Source organism: Aspergillus caelatus (genome assembly GCF_009193585.1).
Source record: "Aspergillus caelatus strain CBS 763.97 unplaced genomic scaffold BDV27scaffold_463, whole genome shotgun sequence".
In the NCBI taxonomy this organism is placed as follows: Eukaryota; Fungi; Ascomycota; class Eurotiomycetes; order Eurotiales; family Aspergillaceae; genus Aspergillus; species Aspergillus caelatus.
In genome coordinates, this window is record NW_022475726.1 from 1 (window position 1) to 13,119 (window position 13,119).

The window sequence follows — 13,119 nt, forward strand, 5'->3', positions numbered from 1 at the left end:
GTAATTTGCGGTATGCGATCTATACTGGGAGTCTGAGACGTAGTCGGGTGATTTATGGACTTAATAGGTTTGATTACATTTAAGTAATTGATTGATTTGAAATTTCGAGTAATCATATAATGTAAACATAGCAGAAAGGGAAGATGGTTAAGAAATAATTGAAGAATAAATCCACTTCAAATAGAATCGGACTGAAAGGCCAAAAGGAAAGTGTTTATACCAAGGCACAGGTCCAGGAGATCGGAAGATAGACCTAATGTATAGACAGTAGGCACCGGAGGCGTCACAACGCAGACTGCAATGAGCTCAAATAAATAACCTTAAATCAGGAGCACAATTTCGAGTAATCTATACTCAGCTTTGACATTGGGAACTAGAGATAAGGTAAGAAACAGAGAGGGAATGAACGGCGTGGAGGAGACAACAGATTGACTCCCTTGGGGGCAATGAGGATGAGTAGTTACTAGCCCTAATATCACGTAACCTTCTATATGGATAATAGGCTACTACCGAGAATATGGGACATAACTCGACCAACTTACCATGACTTCTCTAAGAAATATAGATCTGCAACCTAAAGAGCAGTTTGCATTGGCTCGTCGTGCTTTTCTATCATCCTATTTCATCGTCACTTCACAAAGGTTAAAGCTCCGGCACAATTCTAAGTGAATGATGTCATATATACAGTTCTCAAGTAAAAACACATAGACAAAACTATTGATCATCTTTCTTTGGTGGAATCAGTGCTATCTTCACCAACTTGGTACTTTGTCTTCGCCCGTTCAAGAGTGTGAGTTGCGCCAAAGTCCCCACCGTATTCGCTTTCGATATCTCGTCCAGGGTCAACTGTACTCCAAGTTGCCGACTAAGCCAGGACTTCACCTCAATGGCCATCAATGAGCCAACAGCTACGGCGCTTGCTTGTTCCAAGTCCACTTCTGATGCCTGAGTAGTCCGATGATTGATCAATTTCGCCAGTTGTGAGACTAGAGTGGTACCCATCTCCGGGTCGCTAAGAAGTCGGGGATCTTCATCAATCCTCCCAAGGAGCAGCTTGAGCTGGTTGTTAGGCTTTCGGCTCTCCGCATAAATGGCTAAATTCCGATGCATTGAAAACCTTGCATCCAGGCCCAATCTCTCATCTTCCAACATCTCTGTATACTCCGTCTCACTAGAATACTGGAGCCCAGTTATCAGCTCACTCGAACACGGGGGTCCGATTGTATTCTGGCAATGACTTGCTGTCTGCTTAATCGGGTCCATTCCACTGTGTCTAAATGACGAGAAATATTTTGATCTTGAATGGCTGCTGAACCCGCAACGACGCCAAGGTCAACTACGGAAGAGGGAAGGCCCATTTGTCGACGATACTGGGTAAAGGCATCTAAATATGTGCAAGCAGCAGTGTATTTAGCCTGACCAACGTTACCGGTAATGCCGGCAAAAGAGCTCAAAACAAGGAAGAAGTCCAGCGGCAGGCCTTCTACGGCCCGATGGAGATTCCACATCCCGGATACCTTTGGTGCGAGTGCCGACTTCCATTCAGCATGTGACATCTGCAGGAATGTACGATCCTGGCAAGGAAGCCATGTTAGCGATGAGAAACAATGAAAGGTACAGTAACATACATGTAGGGAGAGAGCCAGGTTAATCACACCAGCAAGAGGCTTGGTGCAACTAGACAACGCTGTTTTCACGTCCTCTAAATTCGCCACATCTCCAGCGATGGTGATGATTTGGCAATCCTGGGCCTCAAGTTCCTTGATGAATGATTGCTCTCGTTCTAAGCGTCTAGTGGACCGCGACAGAATTATGAGCTCTCGAGCGCCTTGTCTTACCATCCACTGAGCAAGAACACGGCCGACATCGCCAAGCCCTCCAACTAGAAGGTAGGAGACATCAGAGGGGAAGGTGATACTACCCTGAGTTGACGTTACATGAAGTTCAGATGGCGACTCAGACATACGAATAATGACCTTCCCCTTATGATGGCCACTCCGCATGTATCGAAAAGCCTCTTGAGGCTAAATACACTGCTTGCGGAAGTCACGATTAACTGAGACTCTGCATTGAAAGTGGAATTGGTGGACTCAACAACGCCATTGCCACGGTCTATTATGACATGTGCATTAGATCCACCAATGCCAAATCCATTGACACTGGCCCTTTCAAGTCGGTCGGCCGGCCATGGCTTCGCATTGATGGGGACGGTCAGTTGTCCTTCGGTCAACGGCCCCCCCGGCCTAGGAGTCTCAAATAGAGCAATGGGTGGAATAATTCCACGCTAAAGGCTCAAGACCGCCTTGATAACACTGGTGACCCCTGAAGCTCCCTCCGAATGACCGACGTTGGGTTTGGTCTATTGGTATTAGCTAGGCATCATGAGACGTAGATATCTAATCAAGATAGGAAGGGAAGCTTACCTATCCAATAAATACTGAACCCCCCCTTTGTCACACGGGCAATAGCAGATAACTCTACAGAATCACCTACAGCTGTTCCTGTCCCGTGGCATTCAAAATATGCTGTCTTGGATATATCGCTAATGTTGGCATTGCGATATGCCGCACGAATCAGACTCTCTTGAGAGAGTAGATCTGGAGCAGTAATTACTGACTTCCATCCATCACTGTTGGACGCAGTACCTTGAATGATTCCACGAATAGGACCATTATTGCGAATAGCATCATCCAAGCGTTTGATATAGATTGCATTGATCGCTTCTCCGCGCCCGTATCCATCGGCGCTTTCGTCGAAGCTTCGGCACATGCCACTTTCTGATATGACCATATTAGCCGACATGGTTTTGGTCATACTTGGGCTCAAAATGAGATTTATTCCCGCTACAACTGCGGAGCTACATTCTCCAAGATAAAGGGCTTGACAAGCTTCATGTAACCCGATAAGGGAAGCAGAGCAACCAGTTTGGATCGTCATGCTATCTCCGAAGTCAGGAACAAACAAAGACGCCGAGAGAGGATATCATGATCCACGCTTACCTAGGCCCCTTGAAGTCATAGACGTACGAGATACGGTTAGATAATGCAAACGCGCCCGTACCGAGGACATAATAGCGATTAACATGTTGATATTCTCTCGTGGAAAGGGAGAGCCAATCCTCCCCGAAGGTGCCGACGTAGCATCCTATGCTTTTACCACGCCAGTCTGTTTCTCCTGCATTCTCTAGACACTCCCATATTACTTCGAGTAAGAGACGCAGTTGTGGATCCGTCATTGAAGCATCGGCAGAACTTATCGAGAAAAAGTCTGCATCAAAATAGGCTGGGTCTTCCTGAAGATAATAGCCATGACGGGTGCGAATTTGCCGTGGGTTCTTGGGATCATAGAATGACTTTGCATTGTATCGACTTTCGGGAATCTCGCCGTGACCTGTTCTCTTCTCGACGAGCATGTCCCAGAAGTCTTTCGCTGAACGAACTCCGCCTGGTAACCTCATCCCCATCCCCACTATGGCAATTGGAGGACGACGAGCTTGCACGTCTTTCGGATCGATATCAGCCATGCAGCTAGTACATGTCTTGCAGGAACATCTTTGGACGCGAGGAGCTTCTGCTGTGTCGGGAGCAGGATGACATCCAGGCGAGATATTCATCATCAATAGTATCAACAGCAAGAAACAGGGTGCAAACCAAGTTCACGAGAAAAAAGCACAACTAGAATGAAAAACTGTCGTTCTGTCTTTCCCTGAAACGATTGGTTGTTATGAAGAGTTGTGTCCCGTCGCAAGAACAAGGGAAGTTGAGGTGCTCGATCCTACCCTTGCTCAATGTTATACAGTTAGTTCTGCTTCAAAGGTTTCCGAAATGCCCGTTTTCCCACCAAATCTCGACATTTTTGACTACCGATTTGTCAGTGATATTTCCATAATGAGATTGATTTACAAAATATTCATATAAGCTAATCAAAAATATCGAGTGCTTGTGTGAAGCGGGCATTTATCGGGGACTTTTGACGTAGAACTATGAAACTATCCCTCCATTCTGTACCTCTCACAGGTGAACGCTGCTATTCACGCAAATATCATATTTCCCAGGTCCCTCGAGCCTCGGGACATGCAATGGGTGTTCTTCACCCATCCTGGGACAAGCTGTACGTATGTATAGGTATATCGCCAGTGCTGACCAGGCCAGATGGTAGTAGCCTGAACATTGATATTCTCTAAGCGATGGCATAGCATGAGGCAAGGAGGACAATGTATTCAGAAAGGCAGTTGCATATTAAGTGTTGAATTGGGACGTTTTGGTGGCATGCCCTCGAATGCTCTGATGCGAGAGTTATATACAGATATTTATAGCTCACAGAGTAGACATGTTCATTATAGGGAAAATGTGAGGAAACGAAAGATGAGATGGGAGGGGACAGGGGTTCATCTACCTGGGCATCCACATAGAAATGATTGATTGCAGTCACAACTTTCTGGCACTTTCACCCTTTTCTTCATCGCCACCGGATCTGCTATTCTTCCCTGTGCGCACTAAGATGGACTTAATAGTTTGCCATTGTGCACCAACTGCCTTCCCCAATATGGAGAAACCACGAGTAATGACCTGATATAGCTTCCTAAAAGGATAGAGCAGTAAAGTTATCGCTTTCACGGAGATATCCAGCACAACCGCAACATAACGATCCGGAAGGAGCTTTAGCACAGCAGCCCACGGTATGCAAAAGATTGAGAATCCAATACATATAGCCCACTGAACACCATCCAGCGGCGTGACGCTGAAAGCAGCGCCTCCAACGAAGATGATGAGGATTTGCCCACCGACCATCAACACATTGATTCCCATAAACCAGTAATTCCGGTGGACGCCTTCGAATATATTGAACTTGTTGTCTAGGCGGCGGTTATTGAGTTCATTGAATATCTGCATCCAAACGAAAGTATTGAAAATTATTGTGTCGAGCTCGACTTGCTTTTGGTGGATGCGGGTGTCGTAACCCAGGATACGATCACCCGCGAAGTACAGGGTGAAACAGACGGCCAGTTTGTATATCGATTGCCCGATTATCATCTTCCACATGGTGACTGTGAATAAAGGAGCCTTCCTTGAAACTGGAGGCCGTTGTAGTATTTTCTCGGTTGGGGCATCGGTTGCTCTGGATTGTGTTGGTTACGTGAGCTCCTTATCCGGGTCCAATTTGGTGTCTTCTTCTATTGTTGGGATTTAGGATATATGGAGTCACTTACAGCGCTAAAGCAGCGAAAGTATCCATGATCAGGTTAACCCACAGTAACTGGACGGCCTTTAGCACACTTTCATTGGAGTTGCTGTAGATTGCTGTTACCACTGTGAGGCAGACAGCAGTGATGTTGACAGTTATTTGGAACTGTATGATTGTTAGAATCAGGGAGAAGGAAGAGAAGGACTCCAGAACAAGAGTCAATAACACAAAGACTGTGACGTACCTGCAAGAACTTAGAGACAGCATCATTAACGGCCCGACCCCATGCCATAGCCGTCACGATAGACTTAAAGTTATCATCCAAAAGGATGATAGAACTCGCCTCACGCGCTAATTCCGTTCCACTGATGCCCATTGAAAAACCTACATCGGCGGATGTCAAAGCAGGTCCGTCGTTTGTCCCGTCGCCTGTTACTGCAACCGTTTCACCAAGACGTTTTAGATGCTTGACGAGCATACGTTTGTCATCGGGTGACGAGCGAGCCAGCACCTGCAGCCGTGGAACAATAGCATCCATCTCCTTCTCTGTCAATTTTCGGAACTCCGGGCCCTCCATAACAATGCCGTCACTATTCTTGATTCCACAGGAGGACGCAATGGCCGAGGCTGTATTTATATTATCACCTATAGTTTACCTATTGTTAGCCCACTGAAGTTCAGATGAGAGAGAAAAGCTGACCTGTGACCATTTTAACTTGGACGCCTGCTGAATGGCATGCCTTGATTGCTCCAGAGACTTCAGGTCTCAACGGGTCGTGGATTCCAAAGGCCCCAACCCACGTCATATCTCGAAGTAATGACTCAAAGTCGGGAAAGCCCTTTTCGCTATCTCCATTGAGACTGGTAGGCCAGTCTAAGAGATCAGTGTAGACGACCCCAATTGTGCGTAGGGATTTCCGCGCATAGCCATCAATAGTGTCCAAGATTGCTTGACGAATGCCATCAGAAATGGGTTTTGTCACTATCTGATTTGCGAAAGATGGCCCCGTAGTTACTGTCCGAGTTGATGCGTTGAGTATGACCTCGGACGCCCCCTTAACAAGCAAACGATATCCAGTTGGTCCAGCACGATAGACAACCCCCATTGCCTTGCGACTAGAATCAAAGGGAAATATATGTTCAATATGGGCATTCGCTCGCTCCTCAGTGAGATCAGTCATATGTAGATAGTCTTTTGCAAGCTGAAGAAGGGCTATTTCTGTCTTGCTTCCAACAAATTCACGTCCACCGTCTTGCTCCTCCTCGAAGGCTGTCGAATTTAAGGCGACACTGTCAACCAGCAACTGTTTGAAGATAGTAGGAAATAATTCTAGTGTCTCCAGTATTGTAGGAGACGTCGACGGGTTGCCATTCTCGGTTGGCTGCTGGTCAAAACATTCATTAGCACCAAGTAACCCCACCACCACCGTCATCTTGTTCTGCGTAAGTGTTCCAGTCTTATCAGAGCATATCACGGTAGCATTGCCCATAGTCTCACACGCACGCAGAACTCGGACAAGGTTGTTCTCTTTGAGCATACGAGTCGTAGCGAAAGCCAAGGCAAGAGTCACAGCCAAGGGTAGTCCCTCTTGAAGGTCGTTAGTGGCATAGCGCAGATTATCGACTACTATACGTAGACGACTTACCAGGTATAGCAACCACAATAACTGTAACAGCGACAATAAGGATATCCATGAATTCTTGGCCTTTCACACTTGGGGAAGCATCGTTATCAGGTAGTTGCACTAAGAACCGGATCAAAAGGACAAAGAAAAGGAGCAAAGCAGCACTGTGGGTTTATATTAGTGGGCGATTCTGATCTTGAGTGGAATTCTCGCACCTTGTTCCAAGCCATCCTATCCACCCTGCCAATCTAGCCAGCTTGACCTGAAGGGGTGTTGGTTCACTTTCTGTTTGCAGAGATGCCATAATCCTTCCATTAGTGGAATAGCAACCAACACTAGTAACCAAATATGTTCCCACCCCTTCAAGCACCTTACTTCCGGAAATGATAAACGGATCTAGCTCCCTAGTAGCAGTTCCGTCGATGATGCTACTCCATACTTCATGACCAGTGGCCTTTTCCATGTGGTCAGATTCACCTGTCGCGGACGACTCGTCGCATTTGATTCCGTGACCAGATATGATAACCCCATCGGCCGGTGGGGAATCCCCAGGTTCAATGTGCAGGACGTCACCGACTGTGATGTTGGAGATGTGTACCATAAGTGGCCGTCCTGAGCGGATCGCTCGAACATCGCGGTCAATTTTCTACATGGGGGTCAACTCAAAGATGATATGAAACGAAAGTGTGACTTACTCGTCTGTTTAACTTGGCAAACTGCCTCTCTTTCTGCCAGTCATTGCCGGCTGTGGCCGCCACCACTATAATAATAGCGACACATACCGCCACACCCTCAATCCAATCTACCTGAGATTGTCCGCTAGCTGCTTCGTATATCCCCAGCGATAGTGATATAACAGCCGCAATAGTTAACAGGATAATGATCCTATCATTATACGCATCCCAGAGTAGCTTGAGAAAATGTTTCCTTCTGGGTTCTGGTAATGCATTGCGACCAAAGATCCGATATCTGTCGAAGAACTGGGATGAGGAGCTTTGCACAATAGGCGTCTGGCTATCAGCATTCAATAGTTGCGGCTGGCTATCTAGCTTCGTGAAGGCACACTTTGTGGCATCGTCGAATGTTATGGATTCCGAAATCCTGTTCTCGTCCACAGAAAGTCCGGCCACAAGGTCAGTTTGAAGCCCAATCTCTAGACCCCTAAGGCCTCCTAAAGCATGGAAGGCAGCGAGGGATTTAGGATTCAGCAACTTGTTCAGCTGTCCGGGTGAAAATGCAAACTTGTTGTCAACGACTTCAAAGTCACTCTCATATTGCGGATCAGGGGCCAATGCTTCGGACAGAGAGACGTCGTCGTATCGAAGACTGGTTAACGAGACGTTCTCAGTGCTGTGTGTAAACATCGGATTAAGGTTAGTATCGAGTCTCTGGTCAGTAAAGGTGGCCATGATGGATATTCATTGTATCAGTATTGTTGTCGGTACTCACACTATCCTGGAGTTGGGGTTATCACCATTATTACGGTAAACCATGTGTAGTACTACTATATGGCATCTTTAATGACTTGATCGTGGCTGTGTTCTGCAGTAGACGACGGAGCCAAGAAAGCCAAAGAGAACTCCCATGGCAAATAGTGACATGGTTTCTCACAGCTAGCCCAATGATTTTTGGATAATGGTCGTAGACATGAGTGTCATACCTCAGAGCTAACTGCTCACTGTGGGGATTGGCGAAAGCCCTCGATCGACTAAACAAGTGTAGAGAGGGTTTTCCATGGCCACGAGTCAGCTACCCCGGTAGTGATCCCAGCTAAGGAAGGCCTTACCAGAAATTAGCAATATGAAACGGTGAACAAATCACACCCCTCAGCCTTGATGTCTTGACGTCAAAGATACCCACCATTCTCCAATCAATCAGAGAACGCAAGGTGAGATATCAAAGCTATGGACAACAGAGTAAGCTACAGCGAATCAGCCCATGGTCAGCCCATACTATATTGTCCTATGGAGCCGGATATCGTGATCTGGACCATTGTATAGCTCGGGATGACAAGTTTGGGTGAAAAGCACTGCCTCGCTTGGCTTCATCACTGATAACCTTATTTTCAACACCACCAGCGTCACAACAAACAACTCACGGAGTTTGACAATTAATTTCCACATTTCAATTTTTCACTAAATCTCAATTATTCATCAAAAGGAACTACTGGATACGATCACTTATACTCTTTCGAAATATAACGTGGAGTCAGTAATGGCCGGTGAAGTCTCAATCTCCGCCCCCCTAATTTTGCCTCAATATAACCAACCGTCATATATCGAGGGGCAAACTCTATCAAACTCAGCAAGAAATGAACTCTGTCAGGGAGGCCCCACGCAGAGAAGGTATGACTATCAGTCGCCTGGCTCGACTACATCGTCAGCGCCAAGTTATAACATGACTTGAGCTCTTCTAGTGCCGACATTTTCATAACTCTCCTATTGAGCGATTTTACTCATAATACCATCACGTCTGCAGGGATCCACAATGTATCTAATGCTGCGCCTCATCCAATATATACGATTGCTCTTGGCTAAAGCTGCTACTACTGCACATGCCTCACTATTTCTGAGTGGCTTCTAAGCCAAGCGACAACCGAAACCAGACGGAGGAAATCTGTATCTACGCAACCGTGAAGCAAGTCTAAATGATTCTCTCTTTGATACAATAACTCAGCAGCACAAAACAGTCCTACCTGTTCGTTACGAAGACTTGATGCACCTGCCTTCATTTATCTCCAACTCAAGGGTAGGAGCTCATCCAAGCTACATGAAACGCGAGTTGCTACTTGGCTGCGATACCCAACTGCTATACAAATGCTCAGATGACGCGTCATATGGCAGAGGCCCCTTCCTGCATGATTCCTTTACTGTCCTCCGACCCAAACCACCTTTTCTTGCCTTCAGGCATAGCCACTTCACATGCCGCTTGTCCAGTCTTAAAAAGCAGCAATGTTTGTAGCACATCTTCTGTTCTGGTACGGAGCACATAGCCTTTGCAGGGCGAGAAGGTAACTCATTAATGGCGCTCATTTCAACAGTTGAAGAGTAAGTAGAGGCATTGCTGCAAAGATTGATTCATGCATTATCCGCCTATAACAGAGATCAGTAAATACAATGTGTCGAAATACATTCAACACGAAGTCCTAGGTGATCTGGCCCCATATTTATGCATGTAGCTGGAGACAGAAATCAGCTGATGGTACTCATATTTCATACTCTAATCATCGATGGTCGCTTCAGCTATTGCAATAAAGTTAATTTATTTTATACAGCTCCCATCTGTTTTGGAGGTACCTCAACATGACTTATGTCCAAATATATTGAGGTATATGACACTTCTGCTATGTGACGTATCTGCTAGAATAGCCCGCATTTGTTCGTCTTGCCTTAATAGGTATGGACTAGGTGGAGTAGGAAATATGGACAGCCAAGCCTGCATATCTTTCAACAATGTTTACCAGTACGATGAAGGTTTCATTACTAAGCATGACCGGATCCTTCCACCGTGCTTCATGATTCTATATTGAAAATACAACCACTTTATATTTCAAGCATCCAGGAGAACTCTTCGACCATCAACTCAGATATGTCAGCCAGGCATTCGGACTGTCGGAGAGTCCGGATCTCTGTAGCAATATCACTGATCTTTCTCACAAGATTCTGTCGAGCTTGGGTATTTGGTCCGGGTTTAGCCAATTGTTCCAGTCTGTATACCAATATTGTGCCCGAGCCGGGTGTGCGCTTGGAATACTGTTCTAGGTGTGCTTCGTCTTTCTGGGACTCTTTCTGGTACTGGTTGGTATTCGCTCATAATTGAATAGACATAAATTATTCTCCATATTATCTATAACAAGATGTTGTGGGACTGGCGGAATGACCCAGGAATAGGTACTATAATATGAGTACTCCGTAGAGACTAGCCCTAAGTACATACTTATCTAGGTAGCAGTGCCACCCTTATCTTAGCCGGGAGCCTATAGTGGGGCATCATAAAAATGCTGTCTTTGGCCGCCCGCAAGTCCAATGGCCTTTTTGATATGAATATAACGCCCTCTCACGCTATACTATCAATGATTATCTCCGATCCCGAATAGTCGACTAGCCATTTCATCCACCTCATCCCAACTTCTTGCCCGTCCTGAAAATGGACTATCTTAGTCAGGAAATTCTGCAAATAATCATCAATTATCTCCTCGAAGTCCCTGCTATAAAAAATCCCACGCCATGGCAGCCCCAACCAACTCCAAAGGTTGCCCAGTACGCGAGAATCTCGCGCAATTGGCAATACGCCGTGGAACGTTTCACAATGGCAGATATCAAGAAATACAGTTCCGATCTGGACATGTTCCGGCAAGTATTCTCCACCGCGCGACGAAGAAAGTTGCTGCGAAAGCTGGAGTATGAAATCGATCTACCAACCTACAGCAAGAACCGCATATCGTGTCTTGAAAGAAGGAGGGAGATCAAGGCAAATAACGAAGCCTTCAATCAAGGCGTCATCGACTTATTTGACGAGATGTCCTCCTGGGAGACACAGGGCATGGGTTTGACACTTACTGCATCGTCGCCTATGGATCGTCATCGGCGATCGTCTGAGCTTGGTTATGGATTGTCGGACAAGCGATGGAGCTTTGAAGATAACTACCTTACTTTGGATACTGAGGTTTCTTTGCCTCAGCTACCGTTTGTTGAGGGGTTGGTGATTGCTAATGCACGACGCTCGCTGCATCCATCGGCTATTGGGAAAATGATCTCGTCACTACCCAGTCTAGAACGGTTGACTATGGAGTTAAATGCGCCCAAGGCTAAACGAGTAGAAATGCAAGATGAACACAGATCGTGTAAGATATGCCATCCACTAAAGCGAGATTTTTACTAACAGCCAAAAGCCCTTGCCAATGCATTGGAATCACCCTCACTGAGTAACTTGCGAACACTGAATATATACATCGAACAAGACATCCCATACAACCAGAACTTCAAGAACCGACCCACCGACCCTCAATATCCAGATGGAGATGTTTTAAACATCGCCCTTCGTAAATTGGCCGAAGACACCCAATTAACAACCCTAAATCTCACAGGATGGTGGCTGGTCTCACCTGCACTATTCAACACAGACAAAACATTTCCATATCTCCAGAAAGTGCAGATACAGGGAGCGCTTATCACCTACGATGGCCGATGGTATTATAATGGCAATCCAGCCGATGTCGAACCGAGTTATGATTCCATCCGGTATGATGACGACGATGAAGATTCCTCCGACTCCGACTCCAACTCTTCCTTCAATTCTGAATATCAGGACTCCATTCCCGAACACAGAGAGGCTCTTCTGAATGGCGAAAAGCCCTACCATATGTGGAGGACACAGCCCGATCTGCAGATGTTCGATCCTCTCATGAAGACGATGGCTACTGCGATACTCCGGATGCCTCGACTGTGGAGTTTCTCCTTCTCGATTGGGTGGGGTTATATTGATGAGAATGCTATCTTATTCGAATACTTAAAGCCGGGAGAGAGGCCTGAGTCTTTTGAGTATCGACCACATGAGTTGGATATGACCCGGTGCTACGTAACACTTATGCCAGAAGCAAGGTGGGAGGTTCCCAGTGATGTTGCGAGTCTGTGGAAGGAAGCTGTAGGGGATCAGGGCGTCGTTGCTGTTGAACCTTACTAGCAACACGGTTGATTTATCTCCGAGTTGCATTGGGATAACTTGAGGGGCCATGAGCGAAGACACAATGACGTCGTCAATAATTTAGAGACCAATGTAAATAGTTTTCAAAAGAAGTTGGAATAAAGATATATATTCAACAGTAGCGAAGAAGCAAGACAAGGCTACTAACTACATGAGTTAGTATTGAATTAGTATTTGTAGTCACTTTCAGTACACCCCAGTCATGTGATAGCATATTCCAATCAATTTTCCAATACTAGATATACTACAGAGTAAATAATGTTCGTTCCACAGCATCCATCAATCCATCAATGCAGGGAAATAGCTATGAGACGGAGACCCATCAACCTCGTATTTGCGTCATGATCTACAAGGCTGCTGAGTCACCGAAATCACCCAACATGACAATACCGTGACTGTTCATGAGGCAGTGACAAGGCTGACTCCGAACCCTAATATAGAATATATAAACTTCTTACTTTCGCTATTCTAACACACCCACCTCATTTCCACCATAAATTAAGCAAACTCCATCCAATTATCCACAATGCCACCATCCCTAAACTCCCGCACCTTAGGTTCAATCTGGGGAGTTTGTGTAGGCGACGCACTAGGCGGACCAGTCCAA

The 13,119-nt window shown here is 46.0% G+C and overlaps 4 protein-coding genes across 4 annotated transcripts; 1 reads left to right on the plus strand and 3 right to left on the minus strand.

The window, feature by feature from the left end:
• Positions 1–714: 714 nt before the first annotated feature.
• Positions 715–2,003, minus strand: BDV27DRAFT_164532 (beta-ketoacyl reductase; the record flags this gene model as incomplete). The annotated part of the gene is made up of 3 exons (XM_032073715.1): positions 715–1,179; positions 1,239–1,574; positions 1,629–2,003. The coding sequence occupies 3 exons, from the start codon at positions 2,001–2,003 to the stop codon at positions 715–717; spliced, it is 1,176 nt and encodes a 391-aa protein (XP_031920501.1).
• A 281-nt stretch (positions 2,004–2,284) lies between these two features.
• Positions 2,285–3,523, minus strand: BDV27DRAFT_164533 (putative PKS-like enzyme; the record flags this gene model as incomplete). The annotated part of the gene is made up of 3 exons (XM_032073716.1): positions 2,285–2,359; positions 2,494–2,938; positions 3,000–3,523. The coding sequence occupies 3 exons, from the start codon at positions 3,521–3,523 to the stop codon at positions 2,285–2,287; spliced, it is 1,044 nt and encodes a 347-aa protein (XP_031920502.1).
• Positions 3,524–4,226: 703 nt separating this feature from the next.
• BDV27DRAFT_86905 (uncharacterized protein) lies at positions 4,227–8,243 on the minus strand. The gene is made up of 7 exons (XM_032077825.1): positions 7,505–8,243; positions 7,025–7,455; positions 6,831–6,973; positions 5,885–6,772; positions 5,429–5,829; positions 5,210–5,349; positions 4,227–5,118 (listed from the first exon to the last, which is right to left on the minus strand). The coding sequence occupies exons 1-7, from the start codon at positions 8,216–8,218 to the stop codon at positions 4,428–4,430; spliced, it is 3,408 nt and encodes a 1,135-aa protein (XP_031920503.1). The 5' UTR covers positions 8,219–8,243; the 3' UTR covers positions 4,227–4,427.
• Positions 8,244–11,117: 2,874 nt separating this feature from the next.
• On the plus strand, positions 11,118–12,491 carry BDV27DRAFT_151334 (uncharacterized protein; the record flags this gene model as incomplete). Its single annotated transcript, XM_032071347.1, has 2 exons — positions 11,118–11,652; positions 11,701–12,491. 2 exons carry the CDS (start codon positions 11,118–11,120, stop codon positions 12,489–12,491), a joined length of 1,326 nt encoding a protein of 441 aa, XP_031920504.1.
• Positions 12,492–13,119: the final 628 nt, after the last annotated feature.